The following is a 26,484-nucleotide window of genomic DNA, read 5'->3' as shown; positions in this document are numbered from 1 at the left end:
TTTACACATTCAAACGACTACTCTGAGATTGCTAAAGGAAAAATGAAAGACAATTAACCTAGGTTATTCATTAAAATTTGCCACTCAATCTTAGAGTTGCTGTAAGAAAAAAAGACGTAGAATACATTCGATTGAAAGACATGAAATTTGGATAGTACTGTACAGTGTGATCATAGTCTGCACACACAGGACAGTGTTTGGTTGTTGTTTACAGCAGGCTGCCTACTGTGATTCAAGCTTCATACAGTCTGAGTTGAATTTGTGCTTATTTCTGAAGCAATTACATCTTGTATATGTACATCAAAACAAAAGAAGGATCCCTATAATGAACAAATCCAGTCTTTACTGATGATAGCTCTTTTGTTTGTTTGTTTGCTTTTTTGTAAAAGTGAAGCTCACATGAATAAAGTTACAGTAAGTAGGCATGAGCACTCTTGTTCAAACATTGGATATTTTTTGATGAGATCACTTCCCCCTCTTTTTTTCTTTTGAGAAAAGGAGGATACAGAAATTGAGCATGTGAGTTGATGTACTTGATATAAATCTGAACTCATTTTAGCTGTCTTCTTCCAGTTATAATCTACGATATATATTTCTTATTCAACTTCAACAAACAGTATAGGAGTTGCTCAAACATCTCATGGTTTGGAAATCATCATGTATCCATGATGTTGATTTCTGCACAACGTCAGCAGCCCGGACTCACATCTGGTATTCATCACTGCTGGCGGTAGACGCCGCGCCCAGATTGGGGGGCACCCCGAGAGATGCCTGCGAGGAAACCTGGAGCCGTGCTTTGCTACCGAGAACAGCATCCCCCTTCCGGGCCACGCCCGGTGACGGGGTGCCCGGGATGTTGAGCAGGTCCTGGGAGCCGATGCCGCCGACCGTCTTGGGTCGCATCCGCTCCAGCCCCGCCCGATTCAGGCCGAGGGCATTGATGCTCTCTACAGACCCCGCCCACTTCTCGAGACCGGTGGTCTGGTTCTGGAGGGCGGCCCGCAGGTCCTTGTCCAGACCGACCACACCCATCTCACCAAACACCTAGAGCAGGATGAAGAGTAGGGAGAAATAGCATCATCCAGTGTGTCCTCAAAGATTTCTAAAGCAACAAACTATCAAACAGGGTCATCACCATCATTCAGCAAAGACAGTAAGATCCACAAATAACTCTTGATAGCAAACATAAGTTTTTGATATCAGAAGTTTGCAGCTTGGGATGTGCAGCCTTGAGCTAAATTGAACAGTAGAAATCATCACATTACCACTACTATGGATTGTAGAGTCTGATATCGTATCGATTCAAACCAAATATATCTACATATAAATTGCATGAGGCAGAAATGAAATGATTCTCTGGCAGATAGCAAAATCTAGCTTCATCTATGCCAAGATTACACAATTATCATGAAGTTTGCATATTTGAAAGTGAGAAATCAGGCCCTTGAATTTCGAAGTAAACACCAGACACTTTAATATACATCAGAACACTCTGCAATCAATGTCATAATGCTACCTCCCCTCCCCCCCCCCCCCCACTACCCACGAAAGCAGGATTCTTCTTGTGACTAATATCCAATCCTAGAACAGACATAAGATAGTTGCAAAGTCACAAATGTATGTAAACAAACAAACAAACATTCAATAGGCTCATGAAGACAGAGATTCATAACTATCAAAGTAGTGAAAGCCAGTGTGAGATCAAGATTTGAAAGGCATAAATACAATACTCCTCACGATAAACACCTTCTACCATGGATTCCACAGAGACACATCTGAATAACGAGACAGTGCATGTCCTTCTGCCTGACTAAAATGCTGTAAACCACGCAGGCGAACCCCCTTCCCCCCTCCCCCCAATTTTCCCAACCCAGACCTTCAAATACAGTGCACTTCCGTTATAACAAACACAGTTATAACAAAATTTCGGTTACAGCGAAATAAAAACCCAGGTCGCAAATTATCGACTCCATTTTTTTTTTTTTTTTAAACTTGTTCAGTTATAAAAAACAACAACTTCGATTTAACAAAAGAAAACTGCCGGTTCCGAGGACTTAGTCATGACGGCAGTCCACTGTACAAGTCATGTGACTATAACTGACCTCAACAATGGATCCATCGGGGAGACGCAGGAAGTGTCTGAAAAGCTCCCGCAGCCCGTCAAGGTGGATGGTGTGGAGGGAGACATGGGTAGTGATCTCCAGGATGTTCTTCTCCTTCTCGCCGTCGCCCGCGTTGTCCTCATCGTAGACGTCCTCTCCCTGATGGAGAGAGAGAAAAATAAAATCAGTCTCCTCTCACTGCCAGAATATGGCAATGTCTTTCAAGAGTATTATATAAGACAGGGATGCCAACCTTCAAAACAGCATTGCAGTATTTTGAGGGGTGAAATGACATATTGTTCTTGGAAATTACAGTATCTATACTTTTCCTGTAAAACAAACATGTGTGGTAATATAATTGGGGGAAAGTGTTATCCATGAAAGCTGCAGTACAGTATCTATAAAAAAAAAAAAGCAGTACAATATACTGCAAAAGAGTAAACAGTCTCCATCTTTGCTACAAAAGAATATAATACGATGCAACACAACACAATCGACGTTTAACATGCTCTTCCAAAATGGCTAAGAGTTCTTACAAACTGACAGAAATAAATAAATCATAAACCCTTTTCTTTCAGCAAAAGGGCCATCGATTTCTTCTGCCAAATTAATTAATCAGCATTACACAAGTGATTGCAAAAAATCACGAAGTTGCTAATGCTAAATACGTAAGATATAGCCCCAAATATCTTGAAAAGAAAAGCTCAATGAATAATGTAAACTGGCTGGTGAGGAAAGTATCAGCCTTAATAACTTACCAATTGGGGAAAAAAATTGATTCTGTTTTTCACTCTTAGGCCCTTAAATTTGAACATTTCTGCCTTGTAAACCTATTAACTCTTTATGTGCCACGTTCGCACGTCCGACTCAGTCGACGGCGTGCCAACTTCGCATATTCTGCTCAACAAACAAAGCCGCCAAAACTGATCGATAAATCACTAATCACCGCTAATCCCGCGGCACAATGAAAGCGTCTCTCGTGCTTTTGTTCCTCTCATATGCGGCTTGCATTCTATGTGTTGATTGACTATCAAGCGGCGTTCCCAACTAGATTTGCTCGTACATTCTAATTTTTTGTCATGGTTTTACGAGCAAAAGTCATGCCTTTACAGTAATGTAGCAACTGGTCATTCAAAAGAAAAATTGAAAATAGATTCGTCATACAATTTATATCGAAAGAAAGCTTCGTATTCCTCTATAACTTTGCCTACTAGTATGCCCGTCTTAACAGAAATTTGTAGGAGTTATACAAATTGGAAAAACAGAATTCTTTCTCAGAGCATGACTACCTTCCTGTCTCAGAATAACGTGGCACACAGGGGGTTTCCACCATGGCACATAAAGAGTTAAATGTCAAAACAAAAATCATCACACTTTTTCCCCCAATCCTTGGGTCCTTTCATCAAAACAAGGACACCCACAGTCCATGTTAAAGTGGACATCAAACAGACCAATAGAGGGAGACACCACTAGACGGGCCTACAGCTGTAGTGAGACACACACCTCGTCCTCTTCCCAGATGTAGTCGTAGACCGCCACCTTGCGCCGCTCTCCTTCCTCGCCCCGCCACTGCTCCGCCCGGTTGCAGATGTAGGCCAGCTCCTGGTTGCTGATCTCGAGGTCGAAGGGGATGAAGAAGTCGGCCTCGGCCGCGTGCAGCCGGTGGTAGATGTCCAGCATGCGACCGTTGTTATGCAGCCTTGCGGAAAAACGAGGCGGGAAAGGAAAAATATTGTTAATACAGGAAAACCCTCTTATAACGAAAACGCTTACAATAAGGCAGCGCTTTTTTAATGCAACGAGGATCTGGCTAGCTCTTACGGGGAAGACTGAGCGGCCGTAATCTGGCAGAACTCCCTAAGTCGATTTTGGTCGATTTTCAGGTTTTGAGTGTTTTGTGTGTTTTTTCTCATGCTCTTTCAAGTGGGCCAAAAAATAAGTTGTGAATCGGTACAGAAAGTTATTTTTAGAAAGTAATTTTGGCAAAATTCCTGAGGAGAGAGGGCGATTAATCTGGCAGAACTGTGTAAGTCGAGATTCAAAATGAATTTTCCGATGTTAATCAGGCAGAACTGCGTAAGTCGACTTACGACAACGCTTGGACCAAGGTGTTCCTGCATCCCGCACGGACATGGTATATCTTAACACGCGCGTGCGCGACCTTGGTAGTGACGAACGAGCTGCGCGTTCAGGCTAGCAGTGCCTAGCTAGCTAGCTAGACACGTCGTACGGCTACGTGTATTGTACACGACGACAGTCACGCTAAAGCAATAACCCTCGTTACTCTTGGGGGAAATTGCCACTTTCTTTCCCTTCATAGACTGGCAGGCTTCAAAACAGGTCAATATGCGGTATGCCTTACTATTAAGTTTTGCTATAGTCTAGTGTTTTTTAAGCCTAGAGCATTTCTAGATCTAACAAACGTTATAGTTTGCATCTTATCTGACATCACGCTCAAGTCAACGTGAGGCCTAGGCCTACTTAATACTGCTGCAGCACTTGTCCATTGTTAGTGTACGTGAAATCAATGTACGTACTGTGCGGTAGCGTAGGTCACGCGAACAACAATATCTGTAATCCATTGACCATAGCTTCTTATTTTGTTTTTCATTGTAATAAGCGGTTAGTGGGCTTGGATCTATGGGATTGATCTCGAGAAGTTTAATGAATATCTGGGATACCGTCCATAACGATGGCATTTTCGATCCAATCCTACAGACGTCAGAAATTGACCAATACTAACACTTTTACAGTTTACTTTTTAATACCGGTACCGTACCGGTACTCTCAGTAGAGTTGTGCAGTAGGGGCCTACTAGACTACTGGGGCCTACCGTTACTTAACTTAGGCTGAATCGCCGGTAATTCTGTCTTTACTCAGTTTTCTATTTTTCTAGATTTGATTCGGCCAGACATTCTTGAAGTCTGTAATATGAAGAATCTAGAATCTACAGGTTAAACGCTAAATCATACACATTTAGCCCTAGAAATAGATCTGAAACTTAGATTTAGATCTGTGTTCTATACATTACTACTACTAGACATTATAGGCTATAGACTTTATAGACTTACCGTTAGTCATTATAGATAGGCAGGTTAGGCTTTAATACATTGTTCTTAGATCTACTATAACATTAGTACCTTCTAGGCCTAGATCCCCAATAAACAGTCTAGCTGTAGATTTAGCCCCTACCTGGATATAGAGTCTAGATCTAGAGTCTAGACTAGAAAATCTAGAAACTAATTATCATTGATCTACTAGTCTGTTATAATGACGCCCCAAAATAGACGTCTGGATGTTACATAGACCTAGACAATCGAGTAGACAGAGTTCGAGAGTTCTCGTACGTTTTTAATAGGCCTGTGTAGATAGTAACGGTTAGAACACTACTACCCTAACGTTAGTACTATAGTGACAATAAGGCCTACAGTAGGAGTCGACACAAACGAGAACTAGGGTCTATTTTTTTTAATTTTCTAATAAAGCTGTAAATAAACTTTTAGTCAGGCCTAGCTCCTAGTATTCTTTAGTTTAAATAGAGTTTAGGCCTTCAGCCAAAAGGGTCTAGGCTTACTCTTACTTTGGGCATAGAGTAGGAATACTAGGATAATGATGAGATCAGTAGGCCTATCGCATGCAGATTCCTACGTACCGCTCTACTAGTCTCTAGATGTCTAGTGTATCGTTAGGCCTGAATAGACTACGGTCTAGACGGTCTACAGTGTAGTACCTGTAGTCTTGATGAACAATATAGCTTAACATCTAGAACCTAGTCTAATATTATTCTTAATCCAAATGCAATGCTTCATGAGATCGACAATAACCCAAGCAGCAGCCAGGCTTTTGATGTAGCAGTACTTCTTGTGCCGCTAAATAATACTGAAACATGAACACAGACTGACAACATTTGGGGAAAGCAAGTTATTTTCCACATACAAATGAATGGATAAAATGAAATTAAATGTGAATCAATAATGATGACTTTATACAATACAAATATTTCAAAAAAATTGTACTCGATCTAAAATATTCATTGTTTTGACACTGCATCCGCTGAATAGTAAGAGGGTGGATGGTAAAATACGATGACAACCCGCAGAAAATAGACCGAGATACGTAGTTCTGGTTGATAAACCACGTGTTTATCAGCCAGAACTGCGTATCTCTAGGAGATACGCAGTTCTGGCTGATAAGCACGTGGTTGACGACGAAAAGAGATACGTAGTTCTGCCTGAAAAACCCCCCGCATGGCCAAAAACTTACGCAGTTCTGGCTGATCAACCCGGGCACGTGACCAGAGATACGCAGTTCTGCCAGATTACGATCGCAAAAATTTGGCGACGATTAATCTGGCAGAACTGCGTAAGTTTTTTAAATTGGTAATTTTTACTACTTAAAAAGGTCAAATTGTCATTTTTTTTGCTGGAAATAAATTCTTTAGACCAATTATGACCGAGAAAAGAGGAAAAATGCAACTCATCGTATCTCAGTTTAGAAAGGTGTAACATTGAATCTTTAAACCCGATTTCTGGCGTAATGTGTTAAAGGAGATACGCAGTTCTGCCAGATTACGGCCGTGAGGGTCTAAGATCACATGGATAGCAACATTTAAATAATAAGAAAGGCTGTAGACAGCCACTGGTTATTGCCTCTCGTGGGCTCATCAGGCGATGCAAACATAGAGAGGAAGACATGACTACCGCCAACATCAGGGCACCTGTTTTATGAAAGTAGTCAGCCCTGACAAGTTGTCAGTCTGTCTGACAATTTCAGTAAATCCTTGGTTTTGATTGGCTGAGAAGATCTGGTCACTGACTGTTACTATGATGACTGTAAGAAACTGGCAATTTGTCAGGGCTGACAAATTTCATGAAACAGTGCTCAGGATCTGACGTGGCTCCCAGACTGACTGAATGAATTTTGCTGGCCTGATTTTCCATGATTGTATTTTATTGCATAATGGTTTATGTGCATTCATACACACCTACATTATAAATACACAAATACATGTACACACATACATGACGTATTGTACACATACGTATTAACATTCTATATGTACATATCATATTTACATCCGTGCATAGAAAAGGCAAACCCAAAGACAAAAAGGAAAAAACAAAAAACAAAACAGACATGAGATTCTCCCAAGTGGGGATAATGGCTGGTACATCCACCCACCTGAGGAAGTACATGTAGAAGATGACACAGGTGAAGAAGGAGAGGAAGAGGATGATGGGAACAGTCAGGAGGATGCCCATCAACCCGTTGTCATGGATACGGTAGAAGTGGTAGTAGAGTTTGGCCGCGTCCGCTATTGGGACCTCGCTGTCGGCGTTGGAGTAGCGCTGCTCAGGACAAAGGTAAGCATCATATACAAACTTAAACCAACGTAAATAGCCTAAAGTTTTTGGTAATCTCAACCACATTCTTTACACTTTGTCGATTGTCATCTCATTTGCGGTCTCCATTTCAGTGTGAAAAGTAAGATATTTCTGATAATCTTCTTCACATTTCTGTACCAACACTGACTCATGACAGAAATCATTTCAAAAGCAGAGTAGCTCTAAATAATGGGAGCATTCTTTATGTTCACATCTTGCATCAGAAGTATAGTTTTCATTCAAATTCTATATTCAGGGAGAGCCCTGCAGCATGGGCAGACAAAATATTTTATTGATAATGCTACTGATTCATTGATTTCTCTGATTGTCGGTGAACACAATCTTCCTCTAAGAGGTAAGGTTAGATAGGCAAATTAACCTAGCTAAAGCATACAATTTCACACCATCTGATATCATCACTGATGACCTGGATTGCATACATGTTTGCAAAGCTTTGCAAACAGAATGCTATTTGTGATTTTAATGCATTTCCTACAAATACATTACAAGACATTGTAAAGGCATCATACCACAGGGTTTAGTTATGGTCACCTACCCATATTATGCAGAGGGAGTTTATGACATCCAAGATGATAGCATCATTCAACCAAGATAATTTCTATTCAATTTTGTACTTAATATGGTATTCTACCAGCAGATCAACAAGTCAAGAATGAAACAAGACTCCCAAGTCACAACATGAAGAGCGTATTCTGTTATTGTTTTTGTAGTTGTCGTTGCTTTTTAATCTGGAGAGAAATGACTTACACCCAGGGGAGCATCGATGATGGCGATCAGGTAGGGGTCGAGCAGGGTCATGATGGCGTAGACGATGACAAACTTGCAGAAGAGGTCGGGGAAGTTGCCCACCAGCCGCTGGAAGAGCCAGCAGATGAAGACGAGGAGGCTGAGGACCACCACGTTGGTCAGCGGGCCGAGGATCACCACGGCGACCTCCTCGTTGGTCTGCAGCAAGGACGCTTGGTAGTTCAGCGAGACGGTGTACGGCAGAAACTGGAACCTGGGATGGACAGAGTGCATGTGTACTTGTAATCATCCACCTGTAGTCATTTTGACCTCACCCTTTGTTGGTTGGATGAGATGGTCTCTACACAGAATGTGACTCAATGAGCTCCACCAATTTTTTTTTTTTTCCCCAAGTATTAAAAAGACAATTTGATCAGCATTGAGTACTGCACCAATGTTGCCTGTTCAGTAAAAAAATGTAGCAGATATTACAGAGTTTCAAAGAGATTTTGGCACCTCTACTGTAAATGACCCTCTTACCTTTTGTTTACGAATGGGTGCCTTGCTATCATTATCATCATCATGATGATTTATCGTCATTAATCATCACGTCATCATTGCCATCACCATCTACATTAACGCTGATGTCAATGTCAATGTCAGCATCAGCATTACTATTACCGCTCCAACCACAATAATATCTACCAATCTCCATATACTTTGTAGGTATTATCATTATGATCATCATCATTATTATATTACTAATACTCCTCTAATTATATTTATCACACTAATTACCAATACTATCATTGTCACTCTTTTTACAATTGCTATGTTCTGCCTCATATTAAAGATAAATATTTGTCTGACTTGACCATTTTGTCACTGGGGTGACAAGACCTTGTTTCAGAAATTCTTGGGAAATGACTTATTTTGGATTAATGGTCACATAATCAATAAAGTGATGTCCTGTCCAAATCCTAGCTGTCTTATCCCCCAAAAAGAAGCCACCATGGCATGTCAGAGAAAAGGCTCTCTTTTGATATAGTGCTTTGGCTGTTATCTTGCTCTCTTGAACATTTGACATTTTGTAGATCCGAGGTCTTGCCGCCAAAGCGATGATTAAATACATCAAGTGTGCAAACTTCAAACAGAGGGAATTTGGCACAGTCCCAGTATGATCACACTAAACAGAATTAATCCTCTAAATAAAAAAATGACACTCACTGGCTGATGGGGACCGAGATGATATTGAGGAAGGCCCACTGGCCCAGGTAGTGGAGGTACATCCTCATGAAAAAGACCACACAGAGGAGGAGGATCAGGGTCCAGAACTCTCGGGAGCGCCACTGGGAGAGGCCCAGCTCAGCGAAGAGCTGCCGGCTGATGTACTGCACCTTCTCGTGGCCCTTGCGCTGGGTGTGGCCCTTGGTGGAAAATGGCTCCCTGGGGGGAAAAATGCAATAGAAATAACTCCCATCAGTTCCGAATGACAGGACATAGGCAACTCCCGTTTAAATGAAGTCCTCGGGTAAAAGCAGATTTCTTTCGTTATGGCTGAACGAATAAAGCATGCAAAGATATAAAGTACAGTACAGATCATGACAATTTAGGGACTTGAATTTTTACTTCGCTGTAACAAAATTTCATTATAACTGTGTACATTGTAAGAGGAGTTATGTGATGACTACTGTACATGCAAACAAATAAAGGATAACAATGAGAAATATGAGGAGAAGGAGTGAGGAGATTCTATAGACTCACTGGACTGCGAATCCATGAGTAGCCAACTCCTCCAGGTGGGTGAGCTTCTTGCGCTTCTTGCGCTGGTTCAGCAGCGTCGTCTTGGGGATCATGGTGTACAGGCGCCGCAGGTAGTCCGTCTGGGGTGGGTTCAGGTGTTGCTGCAAACGATGAAAGAGAGAAACCCTTTTGTGTGATCATTGCTACACCACACTGGAGCAATGGTTGAGCAACAAGCTGCTATTTTTACGTAAGTCAATACATACACTTGAAGATTTCTATGAAACTGCATCAAATCTGCCTACTACAACTTCATTACCTATGGTGCAAACCACAACTTTTAATTGTTTTCATCATGGAGCACGACAGATAAAACATTACACATGTACTGTTCATAATATGTGGTGATGATATACAACATGTGAACTCTCAAGAAGACAAAATCTTTTCTATTTCTTACAATAAATATGAGATGCAATTCACTTTCCCAATATTTTACTGCCATCTTTCAACTACAATACCAAAAAAAAAGAAAGAAAAAAAGAAAGAAAATGGAATGTCTCACATAAAAGTGCTGCAAAAAGCTATAATGTAGTAAATACATTTTAGGATTAATAATGTACTTTGTAGCTAAATCAAATCAAAGCAGATGGAAAAAAGTTAATGAGAAGATTTCTACCTGTAGTCCCACTCATCTACATACACGTAACTGTCCTCCATTAGAGTACAAACTTGCTAACCCCACAACTCACCTTGTAGAAAAGACCCGGTTCCCCCTTCACAGGCCGGAACCCGTCCTCCTTCTTCTTGATGTAGTCTTCGTCGTTGTCGTCAGACTCGGATTCGCTGTCCAGGTACGCCTTCTCGTACTTGCCCAGGAGTTTGCGGGAGCCGACGGTGGTCGGAGGCGGCTCTCGCCCCTTGTTGCCACGGAAACGGACACCGTCCCCCTCCTCCGGCGTCTTTGTGGAGGCTTCACTTGCTGTCTGCAGGGGATGCAGAGTAACACAGTCATGGAGATCAGGAACATTCAATAAGACACTTTAAAAGTATGGCTATTGAACTACCACATGCCAACCGGAAAATATACTTCAAAAACTTGGTACGGTGATGGAGGGAAGCTTAAAGGGATTGTACAGTACTGGTTGAGGTGGGGATTCATGTTTTGAACATTCCTACGTGAGATAATGAGAAACCTCTTATGAAATATGAAAGAGCATGTAATTTTAAGAAGGATTCAACGTTTATTCGTTGAAAACTGGTTTTCAAATGGCTGAGATATCCAATAAAAGGTGACAGGCTGCGCCTTTTAATAGGATCTTTTTGTTTCACATTGTTTTTGGATATCTCAGCCGTTTCAAAACCAATTTTCATCAAATAAACTTTTGATACCCCTTAGAACTGCATGCTCTTTGACATCTTATAGAGTGGATTCTGAATATCTTGCAAAACGTTAAAAGCTAAATCCTCACCTCAACCAGAACTGAACACACCCTTTAACATTAGCGCTCTGTGTCATGGACAGATGCTTAGAAAAAAGAGAGCTTCTCTACTCACAACACTTTAATGTAATACTGATGCTGAGCTTCTCACGAGGACAGAACATTGTAAAGGATCTCACCCTTCTTAAAAATAAGATGCATTTTTGAGGTGTCAGGAGTGTTTGCAAGTAACAGGGAAAATTGAGAGAAAATAATCTTCATTTCATTGTAGACAGCTGAACAGAGAAAAAGACAGGGAGACAAAACAGAAATTACTAGACACAGCAATGACACAGAAAGATAAGAACACAAATAGACAATAGATAAATAGAGAGGTAGAAAGACACAAAGAAAGATAAAGAGATATGTACAAACGTGAATACACAGACAAATAGACTGAGACAGAAAGTTGGACAAACAGTCAAATGGACACACATGGACAAAAACAGTGAGAAAACTTAATTTTCAAGGAGACAAAGATGTGTTTATCAAGAAAGAGAGGAAAGAGAAAGTCAGACCTGATTACAGGTGGAGAGATTGCAACCCAGTCCTACCTGCTTCAGGCTGTCCACATCATCATCATCGTTCTTGATGCTGGCCTGACTGCTGCTCGTTCCAGCCTTGATGCTACCCGTACTGCTGGTCCCACCCAGGACGGTCCCCTCCCCGGAATCGCTGCCCAGTCCAAAGCTGACCTTTGACCCCTTGATATCGGCAGACTGGTTGTCTCCTGTTAAGAGTACAGTGAGTGTGGTTAAATACGTTCACAGTTGTTTCTAATTAAGCTGTTAAGAACATCATTCATTTCAAATCATGCCAATATATTTCACAGGGCATCTGCTAGCAAAGTGGAAAAAAATGTAAAAGACTTGAACTGACTACAATATAAGTAGATTTTATGCAGTAAAACCACACACCAGACATACATATTGTAGTACTGGAATATGCAAAGTAGTTTAAAGATAAACACCATTTCATATCCCATTAATCACAATGCTCAAACATCACAATTATTGATGAGTTTTTGCAGGAAAAAAATGTAAAATACAGTATTATGGCCTCGAGAAGAAGATGGTGGAAATCGACAGGATTATCACACACATCATCATCACTGACACCAAACAAAAGGTGTATCCTACACCAGACTTTGAGAAGCAGCAACTGATAACTTTACTTCTCACTCCCGAGTGCCATGTTTCTCTTGAATCTCCTGACGCTTTCACCATGTGGCCTCCCTCAACGAAGCATGGCTACATTAATTTGCATAAATTTTATACATATTCACGACAACAGTGATGCCATGTGGCCATGTGGCCTCCCTCAACGAAGCATGGCTACATTAATTTGCATAAATTTTATACATATTCACGACAACAGTGATGTCATCAATCAGCTAGAGCTTGAATGCGAATTGTTAGAAACTTCCTAGAGACCACCGAACACGGAGAACGAGGAACAGTGCACATTCTGCCCTTTCCCTCGATCCCTCTTCAGATTCAGTCGGCCATTTTACCGTTTGCCGAGGCCATGTCCGCCTGGGATCCTGGGATCGGTTCCTCCCCGTCGATGGCCTCCTCCGCCCCCTTGGTGCGGTCAGGGAAGCCCATCAGATTGGAGGAGAACTGCAGCTCCACCTCGTACTCCTTCTGGCCAGCCATGTACCTGGATGTGAAAGAGAGACAGAGGAGTTTACTACTTTACCATGGTATTCCGGAAGAAATAATTTCGCATGGTCTGGCTCGCTAGACTGTACACTTGTACACCTTTTTGATGAACTCATAGAAGCAGAATGCAAAAAGAGGGACTGGACAGTGCTCTCAAATTGAATGAGAGAAAAGCAGAAAACCATTTTTTATAAGTCAAGAATGGCTGAAAATTTTTTCCTGCAAATAATTGGAGATGCATTATTTGATGCTTTTATATTGTAATAAGCAATAGATTCAACAAGACTGGGATGGGCACGTACTGTTGCAATTACTTTCATATATACATGTATGTGTGCACATGGTACATACGATGTACATGTACTTGCAGAATGGTCTTAATAAAAATGTAACTCCACGGATTTCAAAGGAAAGAAAGAAAGGTTTTTCAGCAATTACTGGTCTTTATGAGATTACGAGAATGTGGCTATTCAGATGGAGATGATATCCACCAAGGAAGTATTGATGAAGTTTTTTTCAAGAGGTTGACAAACTTTCCTGTGATTATCTGTGCAGTCAATGTCATTATCATTATCATGGTAACGGCATGTACACATTGTATCTTAATTACCTTGGAAGCCTCACGATCTCAAAGTAGACATTGCAAAGCCAGTGGTCGAGGTCGGATGCCATCAGCTTCTCGATCGACTCGTGGAGTTCGATGCGTGTGTCCATCTCCCCCCTCAGCATAGGAGCCTTGTACCTAGACACAAAATACAACCAGAAAAACAGGACTCTGTTACCTCTTGAAAGTAGGAGGTGAGATGGCTTGATCAGCACTGAGCATCTATTAAATGATCAAGAGGGTTTTGCTCTCTACAAATGTACTTTAGCCCAGTGAGACAAGATGACCCTATAATACATGTGATCTTGCCACCCATTGTAGGAGGCAAAAACACACTGTTCCTTGGATAGGGCATAAAATGGAAATCTGATTTGTGTGAGTGTCATTACAGCTCAACAACACACAAATTTTGCTTAATGGATAAACAATCCTCCTTCACTTCTTGCACAGAGCATGGCGCTAAGCAAGGGAAAAAGATAAGTCCTATTGACAGCATGAAAAGCAGGCATCTCCCTGTTTTCAAAGAGCACATTTACCCACCTTCACTGATGTTCAAGGCACCCATTGAACAAACCAAAATATATGAATACACAAAGCAAAGCAATCAAAGTAAATGCATACCACATAAATGTTCAGAAGAGTGGAATGATCTCTCTGATTTATGTTCCATCAACAAAAGCACTGCATATTGTGTAAGTGTTGAGAGGAGCACGGTGAGATCTCTGACTTACTTTCCCTGGAGCACCTCAAACTGACCATCACAGATGGGGAAGACCCCCCAGGCCACCACCTTGTCCACTGGTAGGAGGGTGCCCCTCAGCAGGAACAGCTCAAAGACCAGCACCATGCCGGGACGGATGTCCGGCTTGGATGGACACACCGTGAAGAGGCTCTGGTCAATCTACACAGAACGGTCAAAGCACACACACACAAAAGCAACATTATATAAATGATTGATAGGAGTTATAGAGAGTAGATTTAAAGCAACCTACTCTTCATTCATTGTACCATCTTGCCTAATATCAACCAACGTTGACATTAGTGGTATGTTTGCATTTGAAAAAAAAAAAAGATTAGCCAACTGATTGAAGACTGAGTGATTCAACAACTGATATGTACAGTTCTTTCCCAGTCCAAGGGCCCTCATGTTATACGTGGGTCAAACCCTTTTTATCTATCTATCTATCTATCTATCTATCTATCTATCTATCTATCTATCTATCTATCTATCTATCTATCTCTCTATCTATCTATCTCTCTATCTATCTATCTTTCTTTCTTTCTTTCTTTCTTTCTGCAAATCAAGAACTGAAAGTCGTCTGTTGAGAATGAGAAGGGCGTTAAGTTGTCTTGAACACTATGGGTTTAGTGGCAACTTAACGCCCTTATCATTCTCAACCGCCGAAGTATAGATTCCCGGAGTTACTTCGTTTTACTAGTACGTACAACTCATCAAATTGATAAATACCATTTACTGACACTGTACTATATTCTATCATCCCAGGGTCCTGTGTGTGAGAGAGTCAAAATTACAGCATTCTACACACATGCAGTCAGCGCTATACTTGGCTTAAATGTGTTAAGAGATTTAGAAATCTTCATCATAAAAAAAAGAAAGCAGCCAGGACCAGTGTGTATCCTAAATGGACAAAATCATATTAGGAGTGGTCTTTTTTTTTCTCAAATTACTATTTTGTCTGGAAGCAAATGATAAGAAATACAAGATGTTAATAACAATAATTCACACTTCTCATATATTACTTAAAACTAAAAGATCCATATGCACTTGGTGTCTCTGGAGAATGAAAGAGAGAAAAGCAGATAAAAACAGTTTGGAATAAGGAAAAAAAAAAGACTCAACATACCGTCATCTCAACATTGTAGAAGTGACCATCGTGGTTGAGGGGAAGTGTAGCTCCTCCCCACTCCTGACCACGCAGGTTTGACCAGCGGAGGACGTGTCCACCAAGTCTGTCATAGAGGGCAGTCATCAGCACAAAGCGGCCAGCTGCATTGGTTTGAGATGGGAAAATGTATGCATATGTCTGTCTGTACAGCGTATGTATCATATTGCTCATTCACACCATGAAATCTGCTTGTGAATGTTGCTGGCGTATGGCATGGACTAGTCAATGTCTACAAATTAAAACAATATGCTTGTTTATTGTACAAGTGAGAATGTAGTTTTTACTGAATTCAAACCTTCATTGTGAGCTATTATATTCAATTTATGAATCCACAAACACATTAATTTGATGTGAAAATCTTTATGATGATGATGATGACAATGATTATTATGGAGATGATACTAATGATGATCCTGGTGATGATGATGAAGATTATGATGATGATGCTGATGATGATACTGGTGATGGTCGTGATAAAGATTATGATGTTCATCATGATGAAGACGATGATATGATGATGATGGTGATGATGATGATACTGATGATGATAACGGTGATGGTGGTGATGAAGATTATGATGTTTATCATGATGAAGATGAAGATAATCAAGATGATGATGATGATGAAGATGATGATGATGATGATGATGATGAGGATGATATTGAATTAATATAAATCCTATGTACTGACCTGGCAGCTTGTCCTTGACTCCCCGGAGACACTTGAGCTTGATCTGGATCGGCTGGGGGGCCCTGTTCCAGTCAACCTTCCAGCGGCGACCTTTTGACCCACCGTACTGGCCGTCCGCCATCATGAGGTCACCAAACATGGTCTGAAACAATCAATGCCCAGCACACAAAAAAGGTCACAGCAAAGAAACCCAAACAAACAAACAAACAAAAATGACAAGAGATTCACTATAGCAAAGTCTGATTTCAGGAGGACATGATGCATTATTGTAAGATCCCTTGAAATTTTATTAATAAGGGTAATTGTATAATCCTCCATGCAAAAATCTATTTATGGTAACAGGGCTTGAAACAAATAGATCTATTCAAAGCTGCTTTATCAACAAAATCAAAAAAACAATTAAAGATCCATCAAATATTTGAATTTTCTGTATCCCTCGCTTTGGTGGAGTGAATAAATCTATTGGTCAGACTGAAGAAGACATGCACTGCCCAGTTGAAGGTCAATCAAAGCCTCACTGGTCTTACCTTGACCTCTCCCTTGCGGATCTCCAGAGATCTCTTCAGGAGGTTCTCTGCCTTCTTGAAACTCTTGTGGAGTTGATCCTGCAGGAGACGTTCTCTCTGGAGGCTCAGCTCCTAAAGTACAGCAACAAAGAAGTTAAAGGTGCGAGTTTCACGTCAGGTATACAACATGTAGAGATTTTTTGCTGTTACATCATACTCTGGTAACATTATGTACATTAAAATCTAAAACATATGGCATTGAGTGATATGATGCAGGTCACAGTAAACAGAACTCTAACCTCTTAATGCAGCAGTTTTGTGTTTCCTTTTCTTTTAAAGTACTTGTTCTATCAATGCAATATTTGTCATTAGTACATAATAATGTATGGGCACACAAAAACAGCTGCTATTAAAACACACTGATAAAATGCTTGAATGGTGCAGTACAAAGCAGTTTTTGGACATGATATCATCCTGACAATATCTAAAAAACAACATCAATAACAAACAACAAATGATCAGGCCAAAACAGGGAGTATTAGCATTTAGATTTCTCTTTGTATTCTTATCCAAGGCCAGTATTGCACATTTGCATGCAAGAGCAGAAGGGTACTATTAATGAAAATGCAATTTTGTGTCCATGCATATACAGTATCTCAAGTTCAGCTAAATTAAATTTCGTCAAACTTGCAACAAATAAATCAATTTGTGTATCTCGTCATTTATGTAATATATATTCAAATTGCATTGCACTATGGAGAGCGTTGATGCAGCTGTAATTTTCAGCCATTTAGTAAGCTTGAAGTGGTTTTATTTTCTCTAAATCTTGTATTCATGCTTGGATAAAGAAACTGCATTAGTGCCAGTAGGAGTATTAGGCTTTCCGCTGGTCTCACCTCTCTCTTGGCCAGCTCCTTGCGCTTCTCCTTCATGACGTCGGTCACGTGACGCTTGGCCTTCTCCTCCTTGAAGAGCATGTCCTCCTGCCGTTTCCGTGCCAACTGGGCCTCCTGCTGCTGGTAGGCGATGTGCTCGTCTCGCAGTCTCCGCTCCTCTTCCTGAAGGAAATGACAAATGAGAGTGTGTCAAGATACATCTAACCAGCACAGAACTTCAATACTGTAAAGCAAGATATTTTTGCGGCATGCAATTTTTGCAAATTGGAGCTGATGGTCTTTTTTGCAGCAATAAAATATTCGTGAATTGCCACTGGCATTCAGTACATATAGTGTAGACAAGAATTTCGATGTGCATTTTAATGTCGCAAATCTTGGTTCTCGTTCTCGCAAAATTCGTGAAATAAAAATACATGCAAACATTTCTGGTTTTACAGTACTCATTTTGCACACACAGGACAGAATACTGAGAAGTATCTAAAAACACTCACATTTATCTCCTACATCTTACATGGAATCTTAAAATCATGGCTCCAAGAAAGTGAGAAAAAACTTGTCTACAGTGCATTAGCAGGCAATATCTTTTAACTCACAGTTGCCAGGTAAGAAAGCCCCTTAACCTATCATTTCTAAGATGAAGTTCTTTGTCACCTTAATCATCAGTACTGTCTTTCAGTAGGACAAAAGAAAAAGTGAACAGAATGGGCTTTTTTTTTTTCTTTTTTTGTTGCTTACTTTCCATTTGAAAACACTAATAAGTAAACCTCTGGCGTGATATCAACCAAGCTCACCTGAACTTCTTCAAGCGAGATGTTTCCGATCATGAGCACGTCGTCGCGGATGTTGTCCTCGAAGCGGTCGATGTAGGGGTCGATGGGCTCCTCCTCCATCTCCTGACGGAGGTGGGAGATCTGGCGGTAGCTGGGCTCGTGCTCCGGCCGGTTGAAGAGGGTGGGCGGCTCCCGCTCTGTGTGGAGCTCTGAGTCCCCTTCCTCCAGCGTTCCCATCAGGTTCTCCAGGTTGGGCAGGTCCTCGTTGCTGGGGGGCACTGTAATAATGTGTGTAGTGGAGATGACAGGGTGTAAGGAGAAAATTTGACCGATATTACAAGTGTGAAAGACATGCATCTACATTACTGTGTTGTTGTGTGTGTGTGTGTGGTTTTTTTTTTGGTGGTAGTTTCATATCAAGCAAAAAAAGCAAGAAGTTAACTTTAATCGTAATATATAACTACAAAGCTGCAGAGTGGATGGCTAGTTCATTTTAAAGAATCATATCTTTTGAGAAAGAAATTGGCAAACAAAATAAAACTTAAAGAACATGAATATCTCATTGCAACTCCAAAAAGATATTTCAGATACTGTCTTGTCTGTGCCATTATAGAAAAAAAAAGGAGAAAAGAAACAAAATTCCCCTTTTACTCTGGGATATCAGGGATATACAAGTGTATTAAAGTACGTCATAACATCATATGGTGCACTTTATAAAAACTAATCAAGTCTGTTAAAACTAATCACTGTAAAAACCCCACATGTCTTGCATAAAAGACAAATGATCAGTATTTCAAATGTTGAGTTTGCATGACAACTTTCTTCATATAAAAAATTATCTCACAGCACGCAGTGTTGGAAGAAAAACTTGATCATATCGTTCATATTCCTATGATTTTCTCTCCACTCTTGAATCTATTGCTCAGCTCTATACAAAATACTTCTTTTATTGGAATGAGCTCTCCTAAATAAGAATTTAATCAGGAGGTACATTTTTCAGGTCAGTCTCGACTGAATACTAAGAATACAATTATATCATACTCCTGCAGCCACAATCTATCCTAAACAAAAATGTCTACCAAAGATGAGAATGCTATGAGAGGTTGATGAAAAAGCTTGCAATACTCACGATAGCTGTACTCATCGTCGGACTCGACCTCGATGCCAAAGTCCTTGGGATCCGCGTTGTCGTACTCGTCCCCCACGACGGTAGTGGTGGTGGTGGTGGTGACGCGAACGTTTTCTCCTTCATCAAGCTTCACTACCATCTCCTCGGCAGCATCATCGTCATCCATATCTTTCCCGTCTTCAGCACCCTTGGTGGAAGCAGTCCCCCCATCTCCATCTTTGTTGCCATCTTCAGTAACATCAAGGCCTAGAAAAGAAACAAACAAACACATTAAAGATACAGAACAAAGAATTATCAAACACCTTATTCTAAGAAAATACTGACATTTTACCTAACTGGTTGGTTTAGGAGACCTTAAGAAATGCACCATGCTCACTAGGCATACTTCTAAGAGAGGTGATACTCATTTTCAGTCAACGTACTCAATTTCTGAGACAATAAAAAAAATTGTATTTATGGAGAATTTCTCATTATCACACATTACAAATCTAGCCTATTTGTATTGCTGGGAAAAGGGCAAACCACAGCAGAAAAGGTACGAAAGTTTGAATAATTTACTGAATAGCAAATGAAAGAAAAGGTATTTCAGTACCCTGGTATCAAATGCATTACCATGTAGACAAAAACTTTAGCATGCATTTTAATTTTCCCAATCTTTGCTCTTAAAAAATTCGCAAAATTAAAATGCAAAGTGACAATTTCAGTTTTACCACAGGTACTGGAAATCAATGAGGACTGATGTAAAAAGAACTATGCTGTGCTCTTGCACTGACTTTGGTCTCGAGTTATTACCTTTCTCCATGGCTTCCACGTCTGCCTCAGGGTCTAACTGGGATGGGGCCTCTTCAATCCTTTCAGGGTCTGCAATAGAGAAAGTTGATCACTCGGATGAACAGACTTGAAGCATATCTACAGGCCACCCAAATACTAGACGTCTTTGCCAATATTCATGGTTCATAAGACCTAAAGACCAGAAGTGGGATGTCACAAGCCTTGCCAGTTTCCAGTCGTAAGACTTGGCCACAATACCAGTTGCAGGACATTGACATGTCAAATTTTAACGACCAGTCACAGATTTTCAGCCAAGCATGCTCCAGTGCAAGTAGTGACGCCAGTCTACTCATAAGCCTAACTAAAAGTTATTAATGTCTTGTAATGACGACACCGAGGGGCAAATAAGTTAAGTCTAACTTTACGCCCACATCCAAGGTATGATATGATAAGCCTAACTGTGTAGTCTGATTGCATAGTGTGTGGCATCAAGTTGCAAGACTGGTTGTATGACCGGCTTGCCTCCAAGGTTGGATTGTGTTGTGTGCCTTGAGCTAAGAGTCATCTTTTGAACCTTACAAAATCTATATGTGCACAACCATGTCAATTTGACTGCATACTATGATAGAATTGTCAACAACAACAACAACAACAACAACAACAACAACAACAACAACAACACCAACACCACCACCACCACCACCACCGACACCACCACCACAATCCAGGTCCAAAAAGTGTCAGTAATGATGAATGGATGCATTTCATCATTACAAAGTTGATCAAATTATGAACACACAAAGGTTACAAAGCTGGCACATACTAAGACATAGCTACCCCTTACAGTATAGGTTTCATGGCATATGAAATAGATCAGTCTATATGGTGCAGGTCACTTAGATGGCTTCAATTTCAGAAACATGCTTAGCTCGATCTCACCTTCAGGTCTGGGTTCCTCTGAGTCAGGCCCCTCCTGGGGGTCATCTGGGTTGGTCTCGGCACCCCCTTCCCCTGTAAGGGCCCGCCTCTTGGGTTGCTCTTCGGTCACTGCCTCGGCTTGATCCTTGCTCTCTGCTGTCAAATATGAATTCATTCAGAATAAAACACTCTTTCTTCTCTTTCACTCAAGGGTTTAACAATCACACACATGAACAAATGATGATGCATGAGACAAACACAATTGTAGAATACATGCACTTCAAACTCTGCATTTAAAGTCAAATATACAGGAACTGAAGAATTTTAAAGTTAGGTAAGATTCACCTTGTATAATACAATTAACCTTTGAGGAGCATTATCTCAAAATTCTGTGGAGTCATCATCCTTGTTTGTGACAGGGTACTTGTCCCTGTCGCACCAATTTTTCCTTTTTTTTTTTTTTTTTTTTTAATGGTCCATTGCTGAAAAAATTACTGGTCTGACAGTGATTTTTACTGGTCTGGACTGTTGGACCAGTGCCAGTGTGCAGGCTTGGAATATAGGTTTTGCTCTTTATAAATTGATCATTCATTGGTGAACAGGCCCAATCAGGTGCAAGAGTACCTCAGTTCCCACAACACCTACGAGTAACTACTGCTTCCATTGTAAAGTGGGAGTAAGCACTCTTGATGCCCTTTAGCTGTTTCATCGTTGAATGAAATTGCTCATGTTGCAAACAGGCACCCTCTCGCAAACAGAGATAATTAATCTAGACATAGCACAGATGTATATTTTAGATGGTAATGACAGAGCTATAAAATGCTTATTGTAATGCCAGGGTGTATCTTTTAATATGTAAATACTTACAATACTGTAGTACTGTAAATGTATGCTTAGCCTATCAGTAGTTACACATTGGCAGTCCTCTACATGATGGAAAAATAAACATGAAAAGTTTTATCTCTCTTCACTGAGCATGAAAAGTATGGACCCACCCCCCCCCCCCCCCCTTCACACACACACACAAACAAACAAAAATCCTCATCTACAAATGCACAATCCAAAAGGTTTGGGTAATTCTTGGAGGACAGAACTAAAGGATGATGTTACCTGTCTCAGCGACATCCTTGGGGTCGTCTTGGAAACCACCATTATCAGCACCCTTCAGGTCCGCCTCTGACCTGGCGGCTCGCAGCTCCGATGTAGACCCAACAGGATTGTCTTCCACCACAGGGATCTCTGCGGCATTTCAGGAAAATAAGCAATAAATATTGATGGCAGATTGGGAAGCAGCTAGAATCAAGACGATATTTTCTGTACGAGTGGAATTTTCTTGAAATCAAACAAAACTTATAATCTTCAAATACGTGTAAGTGAAACAGACTGTAGTGATGTCATGGAACATCCGCTACTCAATAGGTGGATATAAGATTATCAATGTTGAAGATGATAATAACTATATTTATCATACCAAATTCTGTCACATTTAAGGCGAGTATCCAGTAATGCTTACATAAACAGCAATTTACACTGTATACATTTCAAAAGCCTAAATCAAAACAAAGGCACGGACATTGCATCAATGTATAAATCAATCAGAAAAGATGTACAAGTAAGTAAGGCATGTGTGTGGTATGAGTGAGACTTACTTACTATCAGTTAATAAGTACAATCCTCTACACACAAGTATGCAATTACCAATAGTGGGAGTGGTTTTAAAATCAGTGATTTTTGCTACGACTGTACCATCAAGTTTCAAAGTAAGGAAAACTGCAGTCTCAAACCTACAAAAGTAGACAGCTACAGTTTTTACTTCTGTTCCCAAATTGGCAATCCAGTGTGTAGTGGTGCATACAATGCCATGAGAAATTGCTCCCTGTCTGTCGATCTTCACTGATTCATGTTTGTATTTTGCTTGGCTTTCAAACATTGTAGCTCTACATCACACACATAATCACTGAGTATACATGTATTCTAACATGTAGAGGGAATTCCAATCAATAGTGCAATTGGAAACTGTTATGTTTTTTTAACATAGTTTACAAAAGCTCAGTGGAGAAGTATGGACACAGAGAAAGATAGATAGAGAGAATGAGAGAGAGAGAGAGATAAATTAGATAATAGAGATCTCTGCTGAGCACATACTTTTGAACTTACCAACTTCTGGATCCACTTGTGGAAGTTGTCTCGCTTTCTTCTTTCCCTTTCCCTTCTTCTTTGGAGGCATCTTTGAGATTATTGCATCAAGTTCAGATCAGCTGAGGCAGATTCATTAAAAAAAAAAGATGGATTTTTAGAAAGGACATGATAAGATAGATCATACCATGCAACTTCTGTAGACTGGTTACTGTAACACTGGTCATTAACAATTGTAACATGTTACCTTTTGTTAGAACCCTTGACTAGTACTGACTACTGTAAAACGAGAAATGTTCGCGTGCATTTTAATTTCGCGAATTTCGCGAGCGCGAAGATTTGCGAAATTAAAATGCACGTGAAAGTTCTTTTCTACACTATGTGCATTGAATACCAGTTCCAGTTCGCGAAAATTTCATGCCGCAAAAAAGGCCGTCGGCTCCAATTCGCGAAAAATTCATGCCGCGAATATATCATGTTTTACAGTAACGTTAGTTACTGTGTCTGTAGACACAACTCACATGTTTTCCATCAGTCTATCCTCAATGATCCTTGGGGTAAGCCAGAAATTTTGGAGACATTTAATATATTCTTACTATCATTAGAATTTACATTGCCTTTTGTCATCGAGTAATCATATGGTAATACGTTACATGAATCGATGCCGATCGATGGCCGTCCATATCATAGACATAGTCCAGCATGTTTGTAGGCCTATTGTACTATGTAGTTCAGTGCTGAGCAGTGCACTCAGTGACAGTGGATTACACTGTAGCTCACAACACTACGCAACATAGAATTGTACAGTGTAAATAGCTGCTTGAGGGTCAACGCAAAACAGGTCAGTCTTGCTTGGTTTGAATCCCTAGTGCCACGATAATCAACCTGTTGATTGTGGGCATCTTCGGCAAGACAAGACAAGACAAGACAACAACGAACATAACAATGTAGACCCTCTATGGCAATTGGCTCTAACATTTTTTTACACTGAGTGATACACAGCCCAGGCCAGGGCCAGGCCAGTCTAGCCCGTTAGTCGCTGTTAACCTGTAACACTAACAGTCTAACGTTACACATCGATACTAGCAAGATTAGCCGTCAGACTTTGTGTTCCGATTAAATGGTGCTTACGACTGGTTTTCTACCTAAATTTTCTACCTAGAGTGAACTTGTAGAAAAGTTGGTACTTACGACATATATCAGCCAATGGTATAAGCTAGAGACCGGTCGTCGCACCGTTACGTACCCGGATCTCGATTTCTTTGATCAGCAGTCACGTAAAAGTCGCATCACGGCGGCCATATTGTATACCATTGCCGCAGTAACAATTGACGTCATTCAATCAACTGATTGGCTAGTCTTATCTGCCAGACGTATTATTAGTGACAAAAATCAAGTTAAGAAAATTTCTTAGACGTCACGTATTATTACAACCACGCAGTCAATTTAGCGACCAAATATTTTTAAGGAAATGTAGTTCATGACCTCGATGGCACAATAAGGGTGTAAACTGAATTTGAACAATTTTTATTTCACTTTTGTTCCGTTCATTATATGACGTAGGGCCTATAGGGCATGACTTTGTAGACTACGGTATTTTGATAAGGAACTGTGTGAATAAAAAGGGGAAAAAATCTGACAGGGATGGAGCAGGCGACTCAAGCGGATCCAAACACAAGTGGTAAAGTTTATCCAAGTTCATAGAAATGCACATTTTGCCCGGAGAATACGGCTAATTCCACAAGCGCTACAGAATGAAAGTAATGATACCGCGTTAAATCGCAGAACTTTGTATACCCAAGACGAACAACAGCTCCATATGAGACCCTATAGGCTGGCCTAATTTCCCCTCACCATGAAGCGCGCGCCTTATATAGTGGCCCCTTCATCTCTTCTTCTTCTTCTTCTTCTTCTTTATGTTCTTCTATCAAGTCTGCCTCCTTCAATCCTGAAGGTTCATGTAGATTTACTCACTTTAGATCACTGTCATTACCGTAATCCATGCTGCCGATGTCATCCCGATCAGGATCATCTTTGTCAAGGACTCTTCAGGATTTTTTTTTTTTTTTTTTTTTTTTTTGGGGGGGGGGGGGGTTACCGCAGTTATCAACATCGTAATCCAGTTGCCTTATAATATCAATATCATCCTAAAATGAATTCAGCACGTCAGACTAACCCCAATATGATATTTTAGGGGCAGGGATAATCAAGCATTGGTTCAACTAGACTGGCTTAAGTCGTCATGCTCTGTTTCGAATTTACCAAAATGAATTCTTTAATGGGTCAAAGTATAATCATCAGTACAGGTAAAATACTTTTTTGTTGTTGTTTTTTCTTCTTCCTGTCTCTTGTCGTGGCAAAACCGATTACTTAATCTAAGACAAGAGAGGGCGCTGCAACATATTGCATGTTTCAGTCAATGAGACCGTTTAGACCCCCCCCCCCCAGTTCAGTCACGTTCTGCACTCTTTACAACATTCGAAACTGAGACATGGAAAATGCCGTCTGATTAGAATCAATAATTATATTGTCAAGCTTTGACCATCAATCTACTTGTCGACATGTGAAGGAAAATGGTATGACTCGCGATTTCATACGGAGGTTCCGAGTTCAAGGGTTAGTCCTGCCGAGTACTCATTAAATTTTAATACTTCTTTGGACGGAATTTTCAGGTGCACGTCACAAGTTCACCACCGACGAATCATACTAGGGCTACTACAGCCCACCCATGCGTTCGGTAATATTGGCAAATAAGGTCCATGAGTTCGACACTAGGCAAACAAAGCCAACGAGTCCGGCGCTAGGTACACAAATTCCACACTAGAAGCTATAAATGAATAAATAGATAAATAAATAAATAGATATATAAATAAATAAATAAATAAATAAATAAATTAATAAATAAATAAACAATAATGAGACCGACCCACTTTTATCAACTTTAGATATTCGAGGCTGACAATGCTTGAAAAAGACTAAGAAAATAAACTAAATGAATAAAATATGGAAATTATTTTCATATTGTTTTTTTACGCA

At 40.4% G+C, this 26,484-nt stretch overlaps 1 protein-coding gene across 1 annotated transcript; it reads right to left on the bottom strand.

The window, feature by feature from the left end:
- Positions 1-702: 702 nt before the first annotated feature.
- On the bottom strand, positions 703-23,539 carry LOC139720650 (uncharacterized). The gene is made up of 22 exons (XM_071632007.1): positions 23,470-23,539; positions 22,423-22,551; positions 21,334-21,468; positions 20,416-20,484; positions 19,624-19,869; positions 18,516-18,772; positions 17,725-17,886; positions 16,850-16,960; positions 16,323-16,464; positions 15,591-15,733; positions 14,457-14,626; positions 13,732-13,863; positions 12,971-13,119; positions 12,002-12,187; positions 10,729-10,958; positions 9,998-10,137; positions 9,461-9,679; positions 8,255-8,507; positions 7,284-7,450; positions 3,606-3,801; positions 2,103-2,261; positions 703-1,044 (listed from the first exon to the last, which is right to left on the bottom strand). The coding sequence occupies exons 1-22, from the start codon at positions 23,537-23,539 to the stop codon at positions 703-705; spliced, it is 3,807 nt and encodes a 1,268-aa protein (XP_071488108.1).
- Positions 23,540-26,484: the final 2,945 nt, after the last annotated feature.

Source organism: Diadema antillarum, unplaced genomic scaffold, assembly GCF_040938485.1.
Source record: "Diadema antillarum isolate AM-2024a unplaced genomic scaffold, OU_Dant_1.0 scf00000131, whole genome shotgun sequence".
Lineage (NCBI taxonomy): Eukaryota > Metazoa > Echinodermata > Echinoidea > Diadematoida > Diadematidae > Diadema > Diadema antillarum.
The sequence above is the reverse complement of the archived record's forward strand: the minus strand, read 5'-3'. Positions and strand labels throughout refer to the sequence as shown.